This window comes from Mobula birostris, chromosome 8 (genome assembly GCF_030028105.1).
Source record: "Mobula birostris isolate sMobBir1 chromosome 8, sMobBir1.hap1, whole genome shotgun sequence".
Classification (NCBI taxonomy): Eukaryota; Metazoa; Chordata; class Chondrichthyes; order Myliobatiformes; family Myliobatidae; genus Mobula; species Mobula birostris.
Window position 1 is genome coordinate 140,497,055 of NC_092377.1, and position 22,055 is coordinate 140,519,109.

A 22,055-nucleotide genomic window follows, 5' to 3' on the forward strand; every position below is an offset into this window, starting at 1 on the left:
CAACAATCCACTGACTTATATCCTGACTTCAGCAAAATTGGATGCCACAGGCCATTGTTGGTTGGTGGCGTTGTCTGCCTATGATTTCAGCCTGAAGTGCCAGCCAGGGAGCCGGAACACTGATGCGAATGCATTGTCCCAATGTGCGCATGAAGAGCTGGGAATGGAAGGAGAGTGGGAGAGTGTTCCTGCATCTGGAGTTAAAGCAATGTGCCAATTTTTCTGCCACGGTGAAATCAGAGGCAAGGCCAGGGCAGGATAGAGCTGTGGATCATCTGATTGCACCATTCCACAAGCTTACTGCTACTTGACCACTCTGAGTACAAAGTAGTTGCCTGTGTTGAGTCCTGGGAAAGTGGCCGCTGCTCAGAGAGATGACCCTTGTACAGGTACCGGTTTGGTCAGCTGTTGTGAAAGGGGATATAGCCCTAGTCGAAAAGACAAAACACCCTGCCATACCTATACTGCTGAGAGAATGGAACAAACTGGAGTTGAGGAACCATGTTTCCTCCAGACAGGCCTCGGTGTTCCCAGTTGGTTCTGCCCGAGAAGATCGGAGGATTGTGCTGAAGGCACTTCTGGTGATGCAGGTAATTTGGGGTTTGACAAGACCTATGGAGTGGTCTGAGATCAGTTCTGCTGGCCCCAAATGAAGCCAGGGGTCAAAGAGTACGGAAAGTTGTGCATTGGATATATTTGGAGGAAGATGCTGACTATGAAGGTTGCTCCTTTATCTGATTTGCACAGTGCATGGCCACTTGATCTTGTATGTAAGGATTTCCTCTCCATAGCAACACTGCGAAAGTCTTGGTGATTACTGATCACTACACCAGATATGCTGAAACCTTTCCTACAAAGGATCAGAGGGTGTCCGCCATGGCCAAAGTGTTATGGGAAAAGTATTTTGTTCATTATGGCTTTCCCAGATGGATACACAGCGATCAGGGAAAGGACTTTGAGAGTAGGCACATACATGAGTTCCTGGGTATGCATGGAGTCAAGAAGTTGAGGACTACGCCTTATCACCTTCAGGGTGGTCCCCAACCTAAGAGGTTCAACTGGACATTGCTAGACATGTTCAGAATCCTGAGCACCAGCAAGAAGAGCAAATGAAGCCAGTGTATTGGGAATCTGGTCCACTGCTTCAACTGTACACAGAATGAAGCTGCAGGATACTTGCCATACTATTTGATATTTGGGCACGAAGCAAGATTGCCCGTAGACCTCTGTTTTGGGACTGGAGAAGGAGACTTGCCACAGAAGACCTATCTTAACTATGTGTCTGAGATGAGGAAGGAACTGCAAAGGGCTTATGGACTTGCAGAAGTCTCTGCTACCAAGCAGAATCAGGGAAACAAGAGGAGATACGATCAAAAGATTAGGTTCTCCCAACTGATGCCTGGAGACAGAGTTCTCATAAGGAATTTGGGGTTACCAGGGAGGCACAAGTTGGCAGATCGCAGGGTGACTACGCCTTGCGTAGAGGAGAGTCAGATGCTAAACACGTCAGTTTTTCAGGTGAAGCCCGAAGATGTGAATGTGACTGTCAAAATTCTCCATCGGGACCACCTTTTACCTCAAGGACGAGAGGTACGTGTTGGCCCAGAGCCTGACATGGATCTTACGCCTAGTAGAAGGACGCTACGCTGAAGTGGGAGAACAGAAAGATGAACAGTGGAGAGAGCTGAAGGGGATCAATCCGCTCAATGCTGTATGCACTCAGAGGATGAGAAAATGGGGGTGCGGTATATTTTACCTTATGCAAACTCCCCAGTAATTGATGAAGAGATTTCTGAATCTTCCAACGCTGACGTGGATGTAGCGGTCGGGGGGGGGGGGGAGGGGCAGGGGCGTGATGACTAGCAGTGGACAGGCAGGCTTGCGGGTAGACAATGATGGGAAACTGGGCTCCAGAGTTACTGGGGATGAAGCTGAGCTCAGTCAAATGGCAGGGGAACCCGGAAAGGATGAGTAATGGATAGAGGGAGGAAAGATCTCAATGAGTGTCTGAGACTGAAGAACTGGATGATGGGATAAGGAGGTCTCAAAGAGTCAGGAAACCCCCAGACAGGCTGGCCTTATATGCCTATCCCCCAGTGAAATATGTTACTACCTTTTACAAATGGATTGGAGGTCCTGATATCAAGAAATTCCTTTGAAAACTGTGTTTTGAATGATGGGTTGATAAATTTCAAAGTCATGAGGACATGACTATTTTTGGTGTGGAGAGAGTGTAACACCTTGGTAAAGATCTTACTGCTAATGTTGTAGGGTATTTCATGTAATGGTTCTCTGTAGAAGCAGGGTGTTCTGCTGGTAGAGTTCGGATTACCATTAAAGATGAGGGATGATTAGGAATGTTGTGTCATCCAATCAGGATGGTGGACCTGGAATAAGGTTTGAGAGGACGCTGGGGGAGACATTTTGTGACAGACTGTGAGCTGGGTCAAGGTCTTTTTATTGGCAGGAGATAGAGAGAGAAGAAGCTAGAGAGAACCGGCTGTAGGATTCGATCCTGCACGAATGCGTGATAAGATGGAGCCCAAGAGGAGAAATTCCACCAGGGATCAGTGAATAGGAGCTGGTGCCACGGACCCAAATTATGAAATACTTGATCTCCAACCGGTGCATATTTGACTATTTATGATGGGCTCTTTTGTTCTTTTCTTTTCTTTAATAACTGTTCGGTTAAGCTAACAATCAGAAATATACTTTCTTTATAATTGTATGCTGTGTACGAACTGTTATTTCTTGCTGACGGCTGATTGCATAGGAGCAGAAAGTTACCCAGTAGAGGTATCCCCCAATTTTCGCAAGTTCGCTTTACGCAATTTCACTTTTATGAAAGACCTATATTAGTACCTGTTTTTGCTAACCGAAAGAAATCCAAAGAAGATTTTCGATTTTACGAAAAAAGGTGAAAAGCGAAAATAGCGTTCAGCGTTTGTTTTGCAGTGAGCCATTATAGAGGCAGCGCGCACCCCGAGCAGCGAGAGTGGTGCCGCAAACTTTTTCCCCGGGAACTACACTCAGCATCAAGCCACCATAGCTTTGAACAGCGTGAGATTTTCGCTATGATTGACAGTGCTGCAATGATTGCAGAAAAGTATGACTTTAATTTTGAAAGGGCACGTAGGTTTAGGGCAGGTTTGCAGGATATTTTGAATGCTTACAAAGAACAGTATGATAGAAAAATGCATGAACCTTCTAGTGTGCTCGCTGTCTTCCCGATTCTGGTAAGTGAAACTACACTGAACATACATTATTTCTACTTTATATAGGTTGTGTATTTATCATATTATTTCTGCTTTTACTATATGTTAGTGTTATTTTAGCTTTTATGTGTCATTTGGTATGATTTGGTAGGTTATTTTTTGGGTCTGGGAACGCTCAAAACGTTTTCCCATATAAATTAATGGTAATTGTTTCTTCGCTTTACGCCATTTCGGCTTACGAAAGGTTTCATAGGAACGTTCTAATTTCGGATAGCGGGGGAACCTGTATTCACACAAATCGGGTTTTGGGAGGTGGGTGGGGGGGTGAGACATAACAACCTCAGTGGTTTAGCAGGACCGACATCATATCCAAGGAGACGGATAAAGATGATTTTCTCACCACTGATTTCAGTGGCTGTTAGCAAGAAGCTAACAAGCTACATCTCTAGAGATGCCCAGTGAAAAGGGGTTCCACTTAGGTCCCATCACTTCTTCCCCATCCTGATGTTTGAACAGCAAGTGAACCTCTTGACCATTTCTGCATAATTTTGTGCACTGAGTTGCTGCCACAGGACTAGCTGATTAGATACTTGCACCCACAAGCATGGGTACAGGTGTACCTTATAAGCCGGCCACTGAAAGTACATTAAAGTCTAAAAGAGAAAAAAAAAACTCTTAGTCTTTGGTTTTAGCTACATACTGCAGTTTCCATGCAAGTCTGGAGAGCATAGAAAATGGACAAGAGAAGTTGCCGTATGTTGGTGAACTGACCATTAGGGAATTGGTGGAACAATTGCACTAGCTCATCAAAAAAATAAAAACTGCAGATGCTGGAAATCTGAAATAAATGAGAAATGTTGCCAGAACTCAGCAGGTCAGGCAGCACCTGTGGAAACAAAGCTGATAACTAAAGCAGAAGATCCTGGAAACACTCAGCAGCTCAGAGAACGTTTATGGGAATATAAAGAGAGTTAATGTTTCAGATCCGAGACTTTTCTTCTATTGCTTTATTTTCAGCAAGGACATAGAAGAAAGAGTAGGCGGAAGACAATCTCCAACAAAGCACAGGCATCTCCTTTACCTCTCCACCCATTCTATATCCCAAACTGTCAAGTTGCCAGTCCTACCTTTCATTCGACTGTGTCAATGACTATAACAATAACATACTCCCACCTGCCGCTCAACAAGTTCATCTGACTTCTCTGTCTGGTTTCTTGCATTAAAATAGATGTAATTCAGTCTCACAGTGGTTCCTTAAGGTAGTTATAGTCAGGAGTAGTAATGGGGACAAGCTCCCACTACCTATTAAATGCTCCCAATGGTGTGCATCTCAAATTGCCTCTGACAACCAAGTCCAGCTCCTGGCTTTCACACATGGTTTAGCTACTAAGCCCGACAGAACCGTTTCTACTGACAGGAGAAGGGGCAAAGGTGGGTTAATGGCGCCTTAAAACCAGTCGCTTCGGGCAGATGGGGCTCATCAATCATGGTTGGCAGCTCATCTAGGAGAGGGAAAACTCTGATCTCAAACCCCCGCTGTCTTGTGGAAGCCTTTGGGAGTAAATCCCGAGGGAAAAATCCGGAGCTGGAGTTCCTAAAGCAGTCCTGCGTTGAATTCAACGCCGATTGGCAATTCCTGCGATGCTGCTGCTACCAAACTGTATTGGTCTCTGCTGTTCCTTTGGGTGCATCGGATGCGTGGGGAGGTGGAGCTTGCTCTCCATATCATACTGACCAGGCTTGCGTATCTAGACAGCTAAGATGCAACATTCTTGGTCAACCCTGACTGACGGAGGCCTCACACAATTCAGCATTCCAAATGCTCCCCTGTCATCTACCTTCACCTGGCCATACCTGCTCGGCATACTTACCTTACCTAGCTCCTCTTAGATACTTGACTCAACCTCATTCCCAGTGCACACCTATTCTCCGACCTAAATTTGCTTAAAATCTCTCCAACAGCATGAGCAAATCTCCCAGCAAAGATACTGGGTCCCTTCTGATTCAGGTGCAACACACACATTCAGACTGTAGAAGTCCCAGCGATTTTTTTCGAGGGTAGCAATGGCTAATACTAGAGTTCATCCACTTAAGATGGTTAGAAGAAAGTTTAGGGTGAGATATCAGAGTTTGCTAAGTTTTTGTTTACACGAAGGTTGATAAGTGACTGGAACGCACAGAATCTCTTATAATTTGATCAAGTCACCCCTCAACCTCCTCCTCTCTGGGGAAACAAGAAAAAGCTTATCTTGTTTCTCTCCATAATCAGATTCAGAAAGGGCTTACTATCGCTGGCGTGTGTTGTGAAATTTGCTAACCTAGCAGAAGCAGTTCAATGCAATACAAAATATATAGAAGAAATAAATAAATTAATTACAGTGTTTCTATACTGGACAGATTAAAAATCATGCAAAATCAGAAATAATATATTAAAAACGTGAGGTACTGCTGATGGATTCAATGTCCATTTAGGAATCGGATGGCTGTGGGGAAGAAGCTGTTCCTGAATCACTGAGTGTGTGCCTTCAGGCCTCTGTAACGCCTGCCTGATGGTAACAATGAGGAAAGGGCATGCCCTGGGTGCTGGGAGTCCTTAATAGTGGACGCTGCCTTTCTGAGACCCCACTCCTTGAGGACGTCCTGGGTCCTTTGTAGGCTAGTACCCAAGATGAAGCTGACTAAATTTACAACATAATAAGATTTTTCCAATCTAGGGGACATCCTGGTTGACCTCCTTGGCATCTTCTCCAGTGCAACAATTTTTTTTTTTGGTGTGGTGACCAGAACTTCACACAATGCTCCAAATGGAGCCTAACAAGTGCTTTGTAAAATTCCAACATAATACCCCAACTCTTAAATCCTAAGCCGCAACCTAGGCAGGCAGGCATGCCATATGCCTTATTGACCAGCTGCCTTGCTACATTCAGGACAAAATACACTTGGACACCTTGTACTCTCCGTTCATCAACATTCTTTAGTGCCCAAAATTGTTTCTGAAGATAGTTTAATATTTGTAGAAATGAGAGGGATTATCCAAGAAGATTATTCCTCCATAAATCAACAATTACCATTTCCCAATGCTTTTTCCTCACTTCCTTGGTTCTCCTTTCCCATTCCTTCACCCACCTGGTTCCATCTACCCATCATCCCTTCCTTAGTTGGATATACTTATCATTTTCCAGCCTCTGTCTTTACATTCACCCTCCTTTCCTCCCCCCTCACATACAACCACAGTACATCTACCCAGGTGCCTACTCCTTATATGGTTCCACCACCATCCACCAGCATTTCTCTTGACCCTCAGCCCTCTTGGCTACATCTGCCCTCCCTTCATTCTCCATTTCGCCTGGTTCCACCCATGACCCACCAACCTATTCCACAACTCCCTCTCACCTCTTTATTCTGGTTTCCTTCTTTCTGTACCTGTAACCCTGCTGCAGACTCCCAACCTGAAATGTCAACCATCTCTCTCTCTCCACAGATGCTGCTTAAGCCACTCAAGTCCTCTAGAATGTTTTGTTTTTTTTTAAATTCCTCACCCATGTCTCGGTGACTGAGCCAATGGCTTGTAACTGTGCTGCACCTTGACTATGTCTTGATGAGTAGAGTAAGGCTGCTTACGTTTTCCGACCGGAGCTTCTTGGCGGGGCATCCTCCGTCGAGGGGGTGAAGCATGTAGTATAGGCGAACCTTGCTCGCGTGCTTCCGACTCTGCAGAAAAGACAGTAGAAATGGCATGAACTCCAAAATGGAATCCGACATCAAGACATGCTCCCTCTTTGACTCCTCTGCTCTGTTTATTCAGCTCTGGGCAGTTCAGTTGGAGAACCCAATCAAGTATTCTGTTCAACACATATTACTTTCCCTTTCCTTTCTGCGACAGGAAGAATCACTCCCTCTAGGGGTCAGTGACATCTGGAAAATGGGCTGACTAAGCAATGAAGGTGTACAATCTTAGCACAAAACATATTGCTTTCAATAGACTCACTGAGGATACTGAACTGACACTCATAGCATTAGATGTGTTGTGCTCTTGGGACAGTTTTCCACGCTGAAAGTAGAGTTGAAGCGCTAATTGCTCCTGTTGTTTGAGCTAATTGTACATGGTGTTCTCATTTTATTGTTTTACAGCGTGCTTTTAAGGTTTTGATAGCAACAGACTTGCTGAAAATCACAACCTTGATGACAGCTGCAATTATAAGGTAGTTAGTTCCGGGTTGTGCTTCAAGTATTGTTTAGCCACTCCAAATCAGTTGACCCGACTGGCAACATCGACTTCAGAAAGTAGGAGGAGGGAGAATAACGTTAATTACAACTGTTGGCAAGGACTGAACTTCTTAAATTGGTATGATGGTGCTCAACCTGAAGTTCATGATACATTTATTATCAAAGTATGTATAAATTATACAACCTTGAGGTTCGTCTCCTTACCCAAAACAAAAAAAATCATAATAGAACCCATTAAAAAAGACCGTCAAGCACTCAATGTGCAAAAAAAAGAACAAATTATGCAAACAATAAAAAGTAAGCAAATGACATTCAGAACTGAAGTTCACAAATGATAACAGACACGAAGCCAGTCATCACTTCAGCTGGTCCAGGAGCCCATTAGTTGAGCGAAGACGAGTGACCTCGCTGAGCAGCAAGCTGAATACCCACCTGTCCCTTGCCTCCACCCCCAACAACCTGACCTTTTCAACCTCTCAGTCCGACTAGAGCCCCGCTGCTTCGATACACTCTCAGGCCCAGGCTCCGCTGCCTCGACTCAGCCCATACCCAACCTTTCCAATCTTTCTAATTCCCTGTGATGAGCAGAACTGCAATATCATCCTTCGCTCAAAGGTACACTGTTGTTATTCCCATTGAAACTGCGCAAGAATCCTACTGCTGCAAATTTGCTGCTTCAAACTAGTGAATAATTGAATATCTTCCCCGAGCAGAAATTTCCCAGGTCAATGAGGGGTGCAGAAGCACAAGCCTAGAGCAGCATCAGGCATATCTCAGTCTGGAAAGCTGCCAGTTCAGTCAAGCTCAACAGGGCCACATGAGTACTAAACACACAGAATACTGGAGGAACCCAGTGGGTTAGGCAGCATCTACAGAGGGAAATGAACAGTCAATGTTTCAGGCCGAGACTCTTCATCATGAAGAAGGGAGGAAGCAATGTTATCTCACAACCAATGGTACATATTGGAATATAATAGGGTGGCACCTTGTTACAGCTAGGAGAGCTGCTGCTTCACAGCTCCAGAGCCCAATCCCTGGTTCAATCCTGACCTGGGCCATGACTCATTGGTTTGTTGGGCTCATTTACACTCCCAGTCCTTCCCACTCAGATTGTTTAGGGTCTACAAATAGTCAGTAAAGTTCGTTCTTTGGAGACAGAGCCCAGCTCCTCCAGACCCCACTGACACTCCACTCAGATACCCCACTCGCAGCCCCCTCACACAACGCACTCACACCCACCTCCCCAGCAAACCTCACACACCCTCTTCACAAACATCTCACACAACACCCTGACGCTCACCCCTCACAACTCCCTCCACCAGCCCCTCCCCTCACATATCCCACTCACACTTATCCTCTTCACAATCCCTCTCACACACCCCTTCACAGCCCCTTCTTATGTTTTATCACTTCAGGAACTAACTTAAAGAAAAACACAGAATCTGCGAAGGGACGATATTCAATTATGTTTAGTCTTACTTTAATGAAGCACTCAAAAATGACATGGTGGTGTGACAAACTATGACGTTCACATACTTTTTACGTATAACCTATACCGAATTCACTACATTCCTCCCTATTCGCGATAAACTCCAGCTCAATGTGGAATACATCTCAACTATAAACGAACACAACATACTATGTGCTAGAATTACTATATAAACATCCACAGCATAGTAAACTTTAAATTGTCCCATTCAAGTGGGGGCAGGTGAGACTTGCCGCTGTGAAACAATCTCAGTTTTTGGGGTCTCCTCCGTGGTGGTTGTAGGAGTCGACTCTGGGACGGCAGGAAGTGGATCTGAAAGCTCTGGACGTGTTGGCATCCCGAACAGTGCCAGGCAAGCTGCCTGATCTGCTCATCTATCCCAGGTCACTGGACAAATCTTCAAACTAATGCTTTCATTTGACCATGCCTGGTCGACCAGCATGTAGTTCCTCCAACACTTTAGCTCTCAGCTTGCGTGGTACAACAACTCTCAGTCCTCACATAAGGCAACCCCCCACCCCACCCCGTAAGGGGCAAGCTCATCCCGACACCAGTAAAAATGGGGGAACTGGAATTTCTGTGGCACATTCCAGCCATTTGGGGTTACCATGTAGCCCTGAGGCAGTATGGGGTCCTTTCTGATTAACCTTCGGATCATCTCTGCTGTAATAGGGAGATTTTCAATTTGTATTGAGCAGATTTCGTCAAGAGGAGTGTCCACTTTTGTAAATTTCTCAGGTGGTTCCTTTTCCAAGGGTAAATGGGGAAATGCATCAGCATTTCTGAGATTAGTTGTCCTCTTGAATTCAAAATTGTGTCCTCCAAGAAACAGTGCCCAACTGTGCATTTGTGCTGGTGCTGCTCGTGGAGCACCCTCCTGTGGATCGAAAATGGACACCGGTGCTTGATGATTAATGACGAGGGTAACTCGCTCCCATACGATACTAGATGAAATATTTTACACCCCAAACCAGACTCAAGGCCTCTCTGTCCATCTGTACATAATTTTTCTCTGCAGCGGTAAGGGAACATGATGCAAAGATTACGGAGCATTCTCTTCCATCACTCATAGCATGTGACAAGACTGCACCTATACCATAAGGCGAGGCGTCACAGGCAAGCTTCACAGGACGATGTGGATCATAATATGTGACTACAGTGCCTGCCGTCACCAGTTCCTTTGTCTTTTGGAAAGCTATCTCACACTGCTTTGTCCTTTGTCATTTCATCCTGATCTGTACTAATAAGCACAGTAGCCAGGTTTGGCAGGGAGCTGTTATGGTAATTGACAAATCCTAAAAAGGACCACAATTGTGACACGTCCATCAGCCTTGGGGCATCCACCACTGCTTGAATTTGCTCATCACACTTGTATAATCCTTGTGCCAATACTGCAACCACAGCAAGTGATGCTCGGTTTAAAGTATTCACACTTCTTGTGTCGTGCTCTGAGCGCATAATCTTCTAATCCTTTTAACACTGCTTAAGATTTTGGAGGTGTTTCTTGTCATCCTCATTGGTGACAACGATGTCATCCAGGTTACCCTGAGTGTCTGGGCAGCTTGGCATCACCTGGTCCATAGCTTTCTGCCAGAGCACAGGTGCAGATGCTACTCCAAAAATAAGCCTATTGTAGCGATAAAGCTCTTTGTACATGATTGTAGTGGAAAAACTTTGGACTCTTCTTCACTTTCCATCTGAAGGAAGGACATTTCGTTTAAGGGTTTTCCTCCAGAAAGGTTTGCAAAGTTATCCTCTATCCTGGGCAGAGGATATTGATCTACTTTCAGTACTGGGTTGATGGTGACATTAAAATCACCACACATCCTGACGGATCCATCCTTCTGGGATACTGGGACCACTGGTGTTACCCACGGGCTCCACTCAACTTGGAAATAATACCTTTTATTATAGAAACCATAGAAACCACAGCACAGAAACAGGCCCTTTGGCCCTTCTTGGCTGTGCCGAACCATTTTCTGCCTAGTCCCACTGACCTGCACACGGACCATATACCCCCATACACCTCCCATCCATGTATCTGTCCAATTTATTCATAAATGTTAAAAAAGAACCCGCATTTACCACCTCGTCTGGCAGCTCATTCCATACTCCCACCACTCTCTGTGTGAAGAAGCCCCCCCTAATGTTCCCTTTAAACTTTTCCCCCCTCACCCTTAACCCATGTCCTCTGGTTTTTTTCTCCCCTTGCCCCAGTAGAAAAAGCCTGCTTGCATTCACTCTATCTACACCCATCATAATTTTATATACCTCTATCAAATCTCCCCTCATTCTTCTACGCTCCAGGGAATAAAGTCCTAACCTATTCAACCTTTCTCTGTAACTGAGTTTCTCAAGTCCCGGCAACATCCTTGTAAACCTTCTCTGCACTCTTTCAACCTTATTTATATCCTTCCTGTAATTTAGTGACCAAAACTGAACATGATACTCCAGATTCGGCCTCACCAATGCCTTATACAACCTCATCATAACATTCCAGCTCTTATACTCAATACTTCGATTAATAAAGGCCAATGTACCAAAAGCTCTCTTTACGACCCTATCTACCTGTGACGACACTTTTAGGGAATTTTGTATCTGTATTCCCAGATCCCTCTGTTCCACTGCACTCCTCAGTGCCTTACCATTAACCCTGTATGTTCTACCTTGGTTTGTCCTTCCAATGTGCAATACCTCACACTTGTCAGTATTAAACTCCATCTGCCATTTTTCAGCCCATTTTTCCAGCTGGTCCAAGTCCCTCTGCAGGCTCTGAAAACCTTCCTCACTGTCTACTACACCTCCAATCTTTGTATCATCAGCAAACTTGCTGATCCAATTTACCACATTATCATCCAGATCATTGATATAGATGACAAATAACAATGGACCCAGCACTGATTCCTGTGGCACACCACTAGTCACAGGCCTCCACTCAGAGAAGCAACTCTCTACCACCACTCTCTGGCTTCTTCCATCGAGCCAATGTCTAATCTAATTTACCACCTCTCCATGTATACCTAGCGACTGAATTTTCCTAACTAACCTCCCATGCGGGATCTTGTCAAAGGCCTTACTGAAGTCCATGTAGACAATATCCACTGCCTTCCCTTCATCCACTTTCCTGGTAACCTCCTCGAAAAACTCCAACAGATTGGTCAAACATGACCTACCACGCACAAAGCCATGTTGACTCTCCCTAATAAGCCCCTGTCTATCCAAATGCTTATAGATTCTGTCTCTCAGTACTCCCTCCAATAACTTACCTACTACTGACGTTAAACCCACCGGCCTATAATTTCCCGGATTACTTTTCGATCCTTTTTTAAACAACGAAACAACATGAGCCACTCTCCAATCCTCCAGCACTTCACCCGTAGACAGCGACATTTTAAATATTTCTGCCAGGGCCCCCACAATTTCAACACTAGTCTCCTTCAAGGTCCGAGGGAACACTCCGTCAGGTCCCGGGGATTTATCCACTTTAATTTTCCTCAAGACAGCAAGCACCTCCTCCTTTTCAATCTGTACAGTTTCCATGGTCTCACTACTTGATTCCCTCAATTCCATAGATTTCATGCCAGCTTCCTTAGTAAATACAGACGCAAAAAACCTATTTAAGATCTCCCCCATTTCCTTTGGTTCCGCACAAAGCCGACCACTCTGATCTTCAAGAGGACCAATTTTATCCCTTACAATCCTTTTGCTCTTAATATACTTGTAAAAGCTCTTTGGATTATCCTTCACTTTGACTGCCAAGGCAACCTCATGTCTTCTTTTAGCCCTCCTGATTTCTTTCTTAAGTATTTTCTTGCAGTTCTTATACTCCTCAAGCACCTGATTTACCCAGTTTCCTATACATTTCATACAATTCCCTCTTCTTCTTTATCAGAGTTGTAATATCCCTTGAGAACCAAGGTTCCTTATTCCTATTCAATTTGCCTTTAATCCTGACAGCAACATACAAACTCTGCACTCTCAAAATTTCCCCTTTGAAGGCTTCCCACCTACCAATCACATCTTTGCCAGAGAACAACCTGTCCCAATCCACGCTTTTTAGATCCTTTCTCATTTCTTCAAATTTGGCCTTCTTGCAGTCCAGAACCTCAACCCTAGGACCAGATCTATCCTTGTCCATGATCAAATTGAAACTAATTGTGTTATGATCACTGGAACCAAAGTGCTCCCCTACACAGACTTCAGTCACTTGCCCTAATTCGTTTCCTAACAGGAGATCCAATATTGCATCCCCTCTAGTTGGTCCCTCTATATATTGATTTAGAAAACTTTCCTGAACACATTTTACAAACTCTAAACCATCTAGACCCCTAACAGTATGGGAGTCCCAATCAATGTATGGAAAATTAAAATCCCCTACCACCACAACTTTATGTTTCCTGCAGTTACCTGCTATCTCTCTGCAGATTTGCTCTTCCAAGTCTCGTTGACTATTGGGTGGTCTGTAATACAATCCCACTAATGTGGCCATACCTTTCCCGTTTCTCAGCTCCACCCATAAGGACTCAGTAGACAACCCACTGGCTACATTAACACGGATGGTATAAAGAGCTGCACGAGCTTTGTAAAACTTGGGTGTGGCATTTTCTCTTACTTTATTTTAGCCCTGATATGTTTGAGTTCCTAAAGCTGCAGTCCTCAGCCAGCAGCAACACTCCCAACTGCAGTGGGATATGGATGCAGGTGCTTCAACTGATAAACAGACACCTGATCTTTGGAGCCAATGCCTGTGTAAGTATTAAATTGGAAGGATTCATATCATCTTAACTTGACCATGGAATATTATGGTTCATCAGAGGTAGTGTAGAGACCAGTGGCTCAGGTACAGCTGGGGCTTTTAACCTCTATAGCAGATGGACTGCATCCTCTCATTAAGACCTGCTTTGCAAATTAAAGCTCATCGAATTCAGTGTGTACTCACACCCCAGCCTTGCAATTAACTTGTCAATCAACAGGGCTGCACTGCTCTGTGCCCTGGCACAGGTATTCAAGAGGGTTCTCAGAAATAGATTTCCAGGCCTTCTGTGATTTAGATAAAACCCTGTACTGATATGACGGAAAACACTCTCATAATAAAAAGGTTTTCAAGCTATGTTCGGCAGCAAGCAATTACACTTCTACCAAAATATCACTTAGAAATGGCATATAAAATTATATTCAAAGCCAGTACCTTCGTTCCAGCCCTCCCAGAGCAACTAGCATTTTCTTCAATAACTCCCTATTCAAGAATAACATATTGGTTGGTTTGTAAAATCACTGAAAAAGATTAGAAAGCAACTCATTTCTAATCTTCATTTGGTAATTTGTATTGCATTATTGCTGACATCTCTGTCTCTTAATATAGAGAAATAAATGGAAATTTATTAACTCTTGTACTAAAGAGAAATCTCTATGTGCTTTATCAACACAAATCAGTTTCATTTAAGTGATATGGAATAAAATCACATCAGTGAAACAATGAAACTAAATTATGCAAATTGAAACCATAACCGATTAAATGCAAATAGTCTTTCATATTTGACAACTTAAAATGTTTACACTTCTCCAGTTGTAGAATAATGCAAGAATAGATTACAAAATATCTTAATATAAATTTATTATGATACCTCATTCTGGCACATCATCCTTTGTCAAGTTATCAGGGAGCTAACATTGTACTTGCTGGGATTCATGCACCATTGCCACGGTAACCTCAAGCACAAACAAATGAGGAATTAAACACAGAAATAAAAATGCTTTTTTGTTGGAGAGCTTCCACTGCATCATTAGCTCTGCAAAAACCTCACTGTTTATCTTCCTATATAAATGTACAATGAGAATTTATAGAGATGACAGAAACCTGTCACACAAAAGTTAATTCATTTCAACCTGCTACTGAAAATTAATAAATGCAGAGCCCTACTTGATGGTCATTGAACCAATATATTTGTTCATCTTTTTTTTCTCTCTTTCTCTCTCCTTAGATGCTGCTTTGCCTACTGAGTATCTCCATCGTATTTAGTTTTTACTTTAATGTTTATCTCATGAACTGTGCTGTCAATCACAATAAGCTGCCAGAGACAGAAGAGAATGTGGGTGCTGCGATCTGGAGCTAAAGACAATCTGCTAGAGGAACTCAGTGGGCCGAGCATGATCTGTGGAGGGAAAAGGACAGGTGACATTTTGGATTAAAACCCCTTCACCTCTCACTCAGCATCAAGAAAACAAAAGAAATAATAATTTCTTCAGAAGGCAGAGCTTAGGAGGATTAATGGCGCTTCACGGCAACTCCTTTGTTTGCATCTTCAGAAACAGCTCTCTTTCCATCTTTAATATCTCCATTTTTCCCTTTCAGGGTTATTTTGAAGACCCTGACCTGGAGTTCCACGCTGACTACGGTTCTTTGCGGGAACAGGACCCACTCTCGGGGTTTCACAACTAGCCGTTGTTTGGCATGTCAAGAGCTCAGTCTAAGAGCTCTGCTTGCCTTTGGAGGACCAAGTTTTCACGGCTCTGGAGAAAGGGGGATCAGAGTTCACTGTCAAGGAAGAAGACCGGTGTATTGTAGGAGATGGAAGATCTAAGGCTGTGTGCCCAGAGACCCAAGATCTTTGGGCACAGAGCTTGGAAAAAGTGATGCAACAGACTTCTAACATCGTAAATCAGCAAGTCGTTTGTTATGTCTCCCCTCTTGCCGCGAAACGGAGACACCTCTTTCTCCCTTATTGGTGGGGGGGGGGGGAGAGAGGGGGAGAAGAGGAGAAAGGAGAGAGGGAGGGAAGGAGGGGGGGGGAGAGAGAGAGAGAGAGAGAGAGAGAGAGAGAGAGAGAGAGAGAGAGAGAGAGAGAGAGAGAGAGAGAGAGAGAGAGGAGAGAGAGAGAGAGAGAGAGAGAGAGAAAAGAGTGGGGAGAGAGGAGAGAGACAGACAGACAGACAGACACACAGCCTGTGGTATGTTGAATGCCAGGTGAACAATGTAGTCTTTGGAGTACTGCGAGTCTGTGTCTTTGCTATTGCATTGCTCATGCTTGAGTGCTCGGTGGCGGGTGCGGATGCTTTTTGTTTTGCTAGTTGGGGGACGGGGCATTGCTGCTTGCTGCCACTTACACACAGGAGGAAGGGGAGCTGGGGGGGACTTTGGGGTTCTAGCATTTAACTGCCATTCATTCTTTGGGGGCACTCCTCTGTTTCTCGTAGATGGTTGCGAAGAAAAACCATTTCAGGACGTATACTGTATACATTTCTCTGACATTAAATGTACCTTTGAAATCTTAATTGACAGCAGGAGGGCAAGAGGTCCTGAACAAGCCCTACTTGCCAGAATGAGGTATCATAATAAATTTAAATTGGGAGGTAGTGGAAAGGTCTCCAGTTTCAAGGGTTTGGGGATGAATATCACTGATGAGCTCTCTTGGTTTTGTCAACAGAACTTGGATGGTAAGGAAGGCATAAAAGAAACTATACTACCTGAGGTGCTTAAGGAGAGCTAATTTGCCCCAAAGATTGCTGGCCAACTTTCATTGCTGTGCGATAGAGAGCATACTAACGCACAGAATGACAGTGCGCTACGCTAGCTGCAGCAAGACAGATCACAAAGCACTTCAACGGGTGATTAGGACGGTTCAGCACATCACTGGGACTCAACTACCGGACCTGAACACAATCTGCAAATCTCAGTAACTACGGTGCACTCGTGACATCATTAAAGACCCATCCTATCCTGGACACTGTCTCTTCAATCTCCAAGAAACAGAAACCTCTTAGACAAGACAGTAAAACTGATAATCATCTTCTTCCTGAGGGCTGTTGTGCAGCTTGGGTAATGCGATACCGGGCTTGCTAATGGCCTTTGAGTGTTATGGACTATCGAAGTCACTTGTTGCATGTAAATATGAATTTAAAAAAAAAAATTAAGACATACCGCATGCATTGCAAATACCTGTTTTGCACAGACTGGAGATGCAGAGCAATCTCGTGTTTTCAGCAATGACAATAAAGTTCTATTCTAGTCTATTCACCCAGACTGAAAGATGGAGGGAAGCTGGCTCTTATAAAAATGTGATGGGTGGGGCAAGAGCTAGCAAGTGATAGGTGGATCTAGGTGAGGGAGAGCTTTTCTTCCTTCTCCCATCTGCGTGAGATGTGGGACATTTGAGAAACTTTGAACTTTACTGTGCTCACGGACTTCTTCATCAAGTTATGGTATTGTTACACTGTTGTAACTATATGTTATAATTATATGGTTTTGTCAGTTTTTTCAGTCTTGGTTTGTCCTGTGTTTTGTGATATCACACTACAGGAAATAATGTATCATTTCTTAATGCATGCATTACTAAATGACAATAAAAGAGGACTACGTCTTCATAATCATAATTGGCTGATGGAGTGAGGTGAGACAGAGACAGAAGCTGGGGTTTGAGAGGTGCAGGCAACGAAGGGCTGTGTCCATGCTGTGTCTCTCTAAGTCTATGACTTACAAAAGGCAGGAACTCTGTCCTCCCTTGCTGTGATACAAATCTGGGTAGAGAACTTCAGTTCGGAGTCTGGCATAAACACTGCAGACAGTATGGTTCATTAAAGCTGGCTGATGGAATTGCAAAGGACAGGACGGCAGAGCATGGAACCAAATAAGGGAGGTGAGCAGACTGGAACAGTAAAGGGAGGGGAGATGCTATTTAGTACACTGTTAGCTCCAAGCCCATTTGGACACCCACTTATTGCCTGGAAAATAAACTTACAGATAAATCATAGAGGTAATTTCTCCCAACCAGCGATCACTGAGAAAGCTTACAAACCAAACTGAAAACTCGACAAGTTTTGGTTCACAGCCAATGCATGTAACATTACTCGGTACGGAGTATGCAGTCAATTGTGCCAATCCTTACCTCATAATTCATCTTGTAAACTTCTCCAGTTGTTAAGGCTTGCAGAACAAAAAGTGGCATTGCCTGTTTTCAGCGCCAACACTGAATAGACTTTGACATTGAATGACCTTGTGGGAAAATTTGTGCTCTGAGTCAAATGCATGCATCTACGTAGTGACTTTTCCAAGCCCTTACATCTAAAACGCTTGCTACCAATCACAAGTTAACTACACGATACCATTGATGCTGGCTCAGTAAAATTCCCCATATCCATGGTAGGTGTGTGAGCTCTCCCTGGCCAACATCCTCACCATCAAGCCTGTTCTGATGAAAGACACGAGACCCCCAACAAAGACTCTACTCTTATTTCTATTGTAATGAGGAGGACTCGGAGGGATGATAACATGACAGCTCAGAAACTGGCTCACGAGCCCACTGAATCAACATAGTTACCTTCACCCTACATTCCCCTCCCCCCAGGATTCTACCACCCACCCACACACCAGGGGCAATTTACAGAGACCCCATTAAACTACCAACTTGTACGTTCCTGGGAAGTGGAAAGAGTCCAGAGAAGCCGAGGAACACACACACCATCACAGGAACAGCGTGCAAATTCCACACAAACAGTACCCAAGATCATGGTTGAACCTGGGTCCCTGGTTAGGCAGTAGATCCACAGTAGGTCCTTCTGCATTCAAAGCCTCATTTGAAAAGAAATTCTTACTCACACATGAATTTTTTTTTACATGTGACTGTTCAAACTAGAAAAGCCTCCAGGCTAGCAGGAGGTCTCAGAAACTTTGTTGGGAACAGGGAGAAGCACAGGGAGATCAGCAGGAGGAATGCATCAGCTCCTGAAATCCCCAGCCATCCGCTCAATCAAGCAGGTCCTACACAGAACTTTCCAGACACCTCAGAACCTACAGAATGGGAGTGGAAACAAGTCATCCTTGATCCCAGGGAACTGCCTCAAGAATGGAGATATGTACTGGACAGAGTGAAACTTTCACTTTGAAAAGTATTCACTCCTAATCAGCTTTCTGCCCTGAATATTTGCGGAGAACACGATTTTAAACTTACAGAAAATAAGTTGATCGATCAAGCTGAGTAACAGGGTTGCATAGACGAGGAATTCTGCAGATGCTGGAAATTCAAGCACCACACATCAAAGTTGCTGGTGAACGCAGCAGGCCAGGCAGCATCTCTAGGAAGAGGCACAGTCGACGTTTCAGGCTGAGACCCTTCGTCAGGACTAACTGAAGGAAGAGCTAGTAAGAGATTTGAAAGGGGGAGGGGGAGGGGGAGATCCAAAATGATAGGAGAAGACAGGAGAGGGAGGGATTTTCCTTCTCCCTGGACCTCCTGTCCCATGATCCTCTCATATCCACTTTGCCAATCACCTGTCCAGCTCTTGGCTCCATCCCTCCCCCTCCTGTCTTCTCCTATCATTTTGGATCCCACCCTCCCCCCACTTTCAAATCTCTTACTAGCTCTTCCTTCAGTTAGTCCTGACGAAGGGTCTCAGCCTGAAACGTCGACTGTGCCTCTTCCTAGAGACGCTGCCTGGCCTGCTGCGTTCACCAGCAACTTTGATGTGTGTAACAGGGTTGCATGTTTGCAGACCGGAAGATCAGTCCTACTACAATAATTATTCATGCATACTAGCATTAACTGAAACTGTTATTGAAGGAGTATCAACAGTGATATTGATTCGACATTAACAACATATTAGAAGATGGCAACATCCATGGAGAGAAATAAACGGTTGACATTTTGGATTGAGTACGTTCATCAGGACTGGAAAGGGGACAGGCAGAGCCAAAGCAAGAAGGTGTTGGGGGGGGGATGAAGGAGTACAAGCTGAGAGGTGATAACTGAGATCAGGTAACATGTCTGTCGACTGTCCCACCGGCTCACCCAGACTCGATAGCACACCCAGTGTCCTTCCTGAGAACCTGTCTCCGCCACTGCTCGCCGGCTCTTCAACCACGTGATTACCCAGACTCGCTACCATGGTCACGTGTCTTTCCTGGGGATTCGTCTCCATCACCCCCACCCCCATCAGATTCCTCCTTGTTCAACCTTTTATCAGTTCCACCCATCACCTCTCAGCTTCTTACTTCATGACATCTCCCACCACCCACCTACCTTCGCCCTCACCTGGTCGACCTGCTGCAGGCGTGCAATCCCCCTCCTCCCCACCTTCTTGCTCTGGCTTCTGCCCCCTTCTTTTCCAGTCCTGATGAAGCATCTCCCTCTGAAATATTGACTAATTATTCCCCTCCAATGATGCTGCCTGATTTGCTGAGTTCCTCCAGCATTTTGTGTGTGTTGCTTAATATTTTGGAATCTGCAGAATCTTTTGATATTTCTGGGGGGGGGGGCGAGTTGTTGAAAATAAGAAACAATGTAATTTTTTCCTAAATTTTGTGGGTTTTAGGACTATGTTCCCCTGAACATACTGCCCATCCCCACTCCGAATGGCCTAATTCTGCTCCTATGTCTAATGGTTGTTCCTGAGTTGCCTTCTTGAACAACCACAATTTCTATTAGTAGGACTCTGCAGAGCAGTCTGCTGGGCACTTGAGGATCTTAATGATACATGAATGGTAATACTACTCACGTCAGGATGGTGCATCTCTTGGTGTGGTCTTTGAAGAGGTGGGTCTTCCCAAGAACCTGCTGTGTTGTCCATGCACATACTGGAACTCGGGGCTTAGAAAGTTGCTGTTAAAATCTGCTTGTGTTTAATTCACCATCCATGTACAGGGCCTAGCAGAGGGGGCAGGATGTTGGGGGATACAATTGACAAGGTAGTTTGTTCTGTGTCATTGCAGAGCACAAGATGCTGTTGGAATTCAACAGATCAAGCTGCGTTCACGGAGAGAAATGGATAGTCTACTTTTCCTTCTGAGGCCTTTTCTCTTAAGATGAAGGGTCTCAATTCAAAAGGTTGACTGTCCATTACACTACAGAGTTGCTGTCTGACCCATTTAGTTCCTCCAGCAGTGTACGCACTGCTCCAAATTCCAGCTTTTGTACACCTTTGTGCCTCCCATTTTGTTCCTCTTCTGTACCATGATCCTGGTAAAATTCAGTGTTGCTGCAGGATGAATCATGAGCAGCAAACAAAATCATATCAGATGAGTCACCCCCCAACAGAAACTATTCCAGACAACCTTTGCAGCGAACAGACTTTCTCTGCATCATACCATTAAGAAAATCCAAATTGATGACAAGCTGTTGAATGTGACTTACCCTATTGTTATACTGTGACTTTTTATTTTGTAGACTAGACTAATGTTCAAGCACCAGCAACATTTGACAGTCTGGTTGATAGAGCTGAGCCAAGTCAAGGAGCGTAGGACATGTTCCAGGGAAATGTTTCCCTATGTAAAACATTATATTCCTGCTACACCATCTGGTGACTTTCTAAACCTCAATTTCTCTCTCTGAATAATGGCTAGACTGACCCAACATCTTTGCCAGCATTGCCATTGCTTGGATAAAGAGGCAGAGGCAGCAGTATAACTGTGGTCCAGTAGTTATTACCCTGCCACTGATCAGAACTTAATTTGTCCTGAAGTTTACAAAATGAAAACACATCCTCATTTGTGTAGGTACATGTCTGGAATGCAGAAAAGGACATTAAAAGGGACAAGGAAGATTTCAAACTCACTGACACAATGTTGTCTCTCTAATCTTGGGATTCATTAAGTCAAAGAAGGTACTTAATTAGCAACTGTGTCTGCATGCCTGCTGATCTTTTCTCCATTCAAACTGCGTCTTTGTCACCTCTAGTGTACTTAACAGTGAAGTCCAATTTCACATCCATAAGAACATACTGCTGATGAATGACAGAACAAGACCACGGCAATAAGGAGTGAGACAATCCTCAACAATCATACACCATCAATTTGTTAAACATCCAATGAATGATTGTTGAATTAATCATTTATTGGCTCCACTAATTGAAAATGAAACATAAGCAGTGAAACGAAGTGGCAATTGAGAGTTCTGTTCTTGCAAGTTCAACTGCCTCCACCTTCCCATCATACTTGAAGTCCTTGACACGTTACAGCCTTCCTGTAAGTTTAAGGAATTTGAATGGCATTCCAATGTATCATCCAAGTCAGAATGTTTGGGGTACGTGTTACGTTGTTCATTCTCAGTTCCATAGGCCACAGAACATTTCTCCAATTACAAAGTTTCCTGACAAAAAAAATATTAATAAGGACTTAGCCCAGCCAAAATCTATAA

The 22,055-nt window shown here is 44.2% G+C and overlaps 1 protein-coding gene across 1 annotated transcript in view; it reads right to left on the bottom strand.

Moving 5' to 3' along the window:
* The window catches only part of zmat4a (zinc finger, matrin-type 4a), a 205,267-nt gene that overhangs the window by 166,500 nt on the left and 16,712 nt on the right, over positions 1-22,055 (bottom strand). Inside the window, exon 2 of the mRNA XM_072266929.1 lies at positions 6,847-6,926. Within this exon, the coding sequence (XP_072123030.1) occupies positions 6,847-6,926 (80 nt within the window). The remainder of the gene's footprint in view (positions 1-6,846; positions 6,927-22,055) is intronic.